Source organism: Dysidea avara, chromosome 8, assembly GCF_963678975.1.
Source record: "Dysidea avara chromosome 8, odDysAvar1.4, whole genome shotgun sequence".
Classification (NCBI taxonomy): Eukaryota; Metazoa; Porifera; class Demospongiae; order Dictyoceratida; family Dysideidae; genus Dysidea; species Dysidea avara.
In genome coordinates, this window is record NC_089279.1 from 2,714,831 (window position 1) to 2,720,427 (window position 5,597).

At 37.6% G+C, this 5,597-nt stretch overlaps 1 protein-coding gene across 2 annotated transcripts; it reads right to left on the reverse strand.

The window, feature by feature from the left end:
- Positions 1–1,151: 1,151 nt before the first annotated feature.
- On the reverse strand, positions 1,152–4,810 carry LOC136264406 (BTB/POZ domain-containing protein KCTD6-like). Of its 2 annotated transcripts, none has more exons than XM_066059132.1 (2): positions 4,722–4,810; positions 1,152–2,277 (listed from the first exon to the last, which is right to left on the reverse strand). In XM_066059132.1, the coding sequence occupies exon 2, from the start codon at positions 2,261–2,263 to the stop codon at positions 1,394–1,396; it is 870 nt and encodes a 289-aa protein (XP_065915204.1). In that variant the 5' UTR covers positions 2,264–2,277; positions 4,722–4,810; the 3' UTR covers positions 1,152–1,393. The 2 variants fall into 2 exon arrangements, with proteins under 2 accessions (XP_065915204.1, XP_065915206.1); XM_066059134.1 differs by lacking the exon at positions 4,722–4,810 and adding an exon at positions 2,367–2,447.
- Positions 4,811–5,597: the final 787 nt, after the last annotated feature.

Genomic DNA, 5,597 nt, shown 5'->3' on the forward strand with positions numbered 1-5,597 from the left:
AAGCCAACAGGAGGAGTCCCCTTCTCATCAGATAGTTTGACAACTAATTGTAATCCAGAGGTATGATGACTTTTACTGTAATATGTATTGTAATGGGGTGAAATTTTTATGATTCAAGATATTAATCATGCTATCAGTACTTGTACTAAATAGCTAAGTTGATCAAGAAAATGGATAACATTATACAGCTAGATGTAGTGTACATGTGGTGTATATGTTTCATTTATAGGGTAGAACTCAGGGGCGGATCTAGGATTTATAAAAGGGGGGGGGGGCTAACTCAAGCAACTAATCTCTTGGGTAGAGGTGTGCAAAGCATGCTGGAACTAGGGGGGTCTGGAGGCATGCCCCCCCCAGGAAATTTTTGAAAAATAGATGCTAAAATACTGCAATTTTGAGACATTTCCAAATAAAATTCATATTTTCTGCCTGTAGATATTTTATATACTGCCTTTAGATTATAGGTATGGCTCTCTGAAGCATTTTGTTAATGGAAAAGTTTAAGTAGGTTTAGACAACCAAGTACATGATGCACCCTCTCACAATTGTACAACACTGAATAGGTGCATGTTAGAATAATGATGTTGAAAGTGGAAAATTTTGAAATTTAACAATACAAGATTGAATCTGAGAGCATTTTCAGTGGAAATTGCGTAGCTGAATTAAGTATTGCCATACATATTAACTACACAAGTAGATGAAGGAAGCCCTTTAAACAGACTAATGCACTTCATTGTATGTATAGGTGCAGGCAGATTTGGAAAAATTCCATAACAGAACCAACTATATGCTTCCAGTGAATGTTCTATTAGAGTAGTTAGCTGACTGCTCTATTAGAGTATCTCGATCTTGTACACCTCCAATGCTGATCCGGGTTCTTGTTGCATAAACTTTAGCATAAATCCACTGATAATATCTAGGAAAGATGTTTATAAGATGGATTTATGAGTATTTGTATTATTAGTGATCATATAATTATGCTAAGACAAGATTTCATTATAATACTCAACATATTGATCAAGTAAAGCCTAATAGTGAAGGGGGGGGGGGGGGGGGGGCTTCAGCCCCCAAAGCCCCCCCCCCCCCCCTGGATCCGCCCCTGGAACTTATTATAGCACATAGCACGTATGCCCACATGCATGTACAAACAATTCATGTGAAACTATGCAATATGCAGCTCTCTGCCAAAAATGCTATACATGCATAATTTAGGATGTCACATTTTCATTAGCATTTATACTAGTATTTCTCACACTCACATTAGTATGGTATGCCTATATAAATTCCTTAGAGCTATAGTGTAGTTTAATGTTACTATTTAGCTACAACATACTGTACTGTACCAATTATACAATCGCAGTTTACAGTTTTGAAATATCACCAATTGCAGCAATTAATTTATCTTCCCAGCAGACTGAAGTGCTGTTCTCAAGTTAGCGTCAAAGTTGGCACTGTCAGTGTTGGAACTAGTAAAGCTGATTTTATGAGAGTTAGTCACTAGTCCATAAATGTAATTAAACTTTGTACCATCAAGAATACAATCTTCAAAGGTGACATCTGACTCAAAAGAGCAATAAGTGAAAGAGGCATTGCAAAGATTGCAACTAATAAAGGATACTGGATGAAGAAATCTCAGGGCATTGAAGGATAATCCTTTCATGCTCTTTAGCTTGTATGTAATGGCCTGCTTTGAGTGGTAGCTCACATTAAAAGCACCTTGAGAGTAATCTGTGCTATAGTAACCAGTACCAGCTTTAAAGTTGTGTGGGATGTCATTCTGAGGTACAACATCACTTTCCCGTACTAAAGGGTTTAGTGCAGTGACAAGACCATCAAGTTGATAATATGTTGCTTCACGGAGAATTTCTTGTACAGCTTCATAGGACTTAGGATAGGACCGGGTCACTTCTTCTCCATCCCTCAAGTAGTTGAGTATGTGTCTAAAGCGAGTCCCATCTCTATCAATGAAGAAACTACCATCACTACACTTCATTGGCTCTAAATCATGTCTACCACTAAACATCACTCCCAACATTGACTCAGGATACTTGGTCAGTGTAGAACGTGAAGTTGAAAAACGTGTGCCACCAACATTCAAGTCTATTACTTGTCCATGAAATTTAAATGTACTCTTAACCTTAGCCTTTTCTTCTTCCCACTTCTGTTTCTCTTCTTCCATTTGTTGTTTCTCCTGGTCCACCTGTTCTAAAACTTGTTTGAACATTTCAGCGGCTGAGGTAAAATTGCTTAGTGAGGAGGACATTCTTTGTTGTTATCCTGCAATAGAAATATAACATTCCTGTAATAGCTGGCGAAAAGATGAAACATCTACCTAGACATACTTAGGATCTAACAAGACTACCTACCTGTGAGGATCTTGCCAAAAGCATCACTTGAAATATGAAAGAAACCACCTAACTAAAATGACTGACAATGATGGCTAAACATCTGTGTAAACCTTAGTGGGATATTACCAGTGTAGTCTCATGCTATGCAGACCCTATTTCTTCAGAGGTGGCGCTTATCAATTCTAAGCACCCTCCTCGGAAAAAAAGGTACCCATAATACTAATATCAGTTGTTTAGTGATGTGCAATAATAACGATAGTGTGATAATCATATTGCAGAAATCCATCATTGTGATATGATAATAGCTTGTGATAATCGTGATCAAATATCAGACATTCTTATCTCAAAATACTGTACTCTTACAATTAAAGCATTTGTTGGTTTATTTCAAAATTACTTTTTGATTTACTCACAAGATTGTACTTTGCTGTATTTTAGTATGACATAGCAGTGGCATAATTACCACTGAGGCAACTGAAGAAGTTACCTTAGAGCAATACATTATGCATCTTATCATTTAGATATATTATCATGAACTATCGTATTATGATACAAATCGATATAGTTGAAAAATCATTATCGCACATGACTACAGTTGTTGAAGTACAGGATTCAATATAATACACAAATTAATTAGAGGTAAGAATGTTTGTAAATTGGAAAATTCTGCTCCAACTACTGAGGTTGGCTGTCTGTTCCACATAGTAATTGTTGATGGAAAAAAAGTATTAATAGGAGTCAGCTATAAACTTATAGGGGTGGTCTTGGAAAGACATTGCAATTCTATAATACCCAAAGCATACAAATCATTGACTTTGATACGGCGTATATTTTGTTCCAAGCACTGCCCATCAGTCAAACTACATCTGTATTAGGGCTGAGCGATACTACCGTTTTAGCGATATTTTGAAAGTATCGATATCGCGATATTTTGTTGTTAACTATCGTGATACCATGCCTGTACATTACTGTCCTTAAAAATCCATTTGTTATGCAGTAGTTGGCTAAGAATCCTTGTAAATGATAAAGTCCACCCATCTGGTTACCCCTGCAGAGAGGTGTGAACACCATAACAACCTTAAAACATGTGTTACAATAACTGTTATTGTAAACAAGGATGATAGTGGCTAGTTTGCTATCACCTATAAGGACTTCCTGCAGAAATGCTAAGCAATACATTATGTGGCACCAGCTATGATTGACTTATTTGTAAGTATCGTGAACTATTCAGTATCGTGAATAGTGGCTTTAGTATCGATCGTGATACTAAAATGGCAGTATCGCTCAGCCCTAATCTGTATATTATTCTAGTTCATCCTCATCTCACCTATTGCTCACAGTTATGGTGACTGTACCTAATCAAGGACATCTTATCTTTTGAGTGTATTCAACGTCGAGCAACCAAACAAATCTTGAGAATTATAATCTAATCCAAAACAGCCAAGCTGTAAAAAAAGAGTGCGGCCCTCAAAAAGGCTATGGTGAAAAAAGATGTGAAATCCAAGGTGGCGGCCAAGAAATGGCTGTGATGGTAGGTTAATGGTAAAAATTTTAATAACGACAATTCAGGTGAATTTTTGTGCTACTTGGTCTTGGCACAAAATTCACCTGAAATGTCGTTATTAAAATTTTTACCATTAACCTACCATCACAGCCATTTCTTGGCTGCCACCTCGGATTTCACATCTTTTTTCACCATAGCCATTTTGGATTAGATTTCACTTCTTTTTGTATTTGTATCAGGCTTGTTGTAATTGTATTTAATTACTAATCATTAGCAATTTTCAAGTAATTGTAATTGCTCACTGATCATAAAAGTAGTGGTAATTGTAATTAGCTGTTCAGTCAATAGCTAATCATTATGTAATTCAATGTAAATAATCAAAGTTATGCTAATGCACCTATCAATGTTAAGCCCCACTACCCCCCTCCCGGGCTTACTAGGGGATTAGTGGGGGATTTTGACCTGATTTGATCTGAAACTCTGCCCCACTAGTGGGGCATTTGACCGCTCCAAATTTTAGGTGTTTGTTTTAACTTGCAAGCTAAAGGAATTGACCTGTTTCCTAAAGTACCTTACAGCCATATTACATGGAGATTTGACCACTAGTCGTTCCGATTTGACTAGTGACTATATATGTAGACAATGATTTCTGACAATACTCATCATACACCTATAGTAGAAGAAACAAGTGGAAAAGAAGTAGAATCAGTAGAGCCCTCAACTAACAAAAGAAAAATGGTTGGACTGATACCTCAAAACACAGTGGATGGTTTTTAGAAGGTTCAATAGTAGAGAAAGAATTAAAAACATATCTATAGTGCAAGTCATCAAGAATGTCCAAATATTTATCGCACAGTAATCGCACTCACCAAGAATCGGTAACTCTATCTTTTTCGCGAGTCGTAGGTGCTACTATGATGAAGTCACGTATCGATTTTGACGTCAATTGAGCAAATGGTTGCTAATGTATCACCTGTTTTATTTTAGCCAATCAGATCGAAAGCGGCGTCTTTGATATTTGTGGTTGCCATAGCACAACCATGCGCATTGCATCACAACAATAAATATTTCGCACCTTTTGTTGCTTCCTGTCTGTTGTTTGCTCAATTCAACAAGCTGGAAAATGCATATGTCAAGAAAGCGCAAGGCGTCCCTAAGGGAAAGGGCTTCTGAAATGAATAAGCTAAAAGTTAAGAAGCGTTTGAGGTCTGGTGAGGTTTCTTGCGAGGAGGTCAGAGCTGGAACGTCGGAAGAGATAAGTGAAGATACCAGAGAAGGCACTAGTGCTGTTGACACCGTTCCATTTGAAGATTTGCCGGCACCTTTAGAAGAAAATAGTAGTGATGAGGAAGCCAATGAAGATGAAGATTACGAAGGTTCGATTGCTGAAGACGAAATTCACGCTATATTTTGAGGACTGGGTTAGTGACATGAAGCGCACAGATAAGCAGAAGGTAACGATGATAGTTTATGACAACTACATCCAGAGGTTTGGGTTAACCAAGACAGGAGCTGCGAAGGAAACTGGGCTACTTTTTAGAGTGAATGAGAAGGTGGAGAAAAGATTTTCTGAGCAACAGTGGAGAATTTACTGAAGATTCCAGAGGAAGACACAATAGGTACCATGTGATGATGGACGAGCAATATCGAGATCTTACTTTAGAGTGGGTTCATGGACATGCATCTGTGAAGGGTATGCCGAACATGACTGCTCGTGATTTTTGTAATTGGGCAAATGGGACCCT

Excerpts from the sequence above, each read along its gene's own strand:
- LOC136264406 (XM_066059132.1), bottom strand. The coding sequence starts at position 2,263 with ATGTCCTCCTCACTAAGCAATTTTACCTCAGCCGCTGAAATGTTCAAA.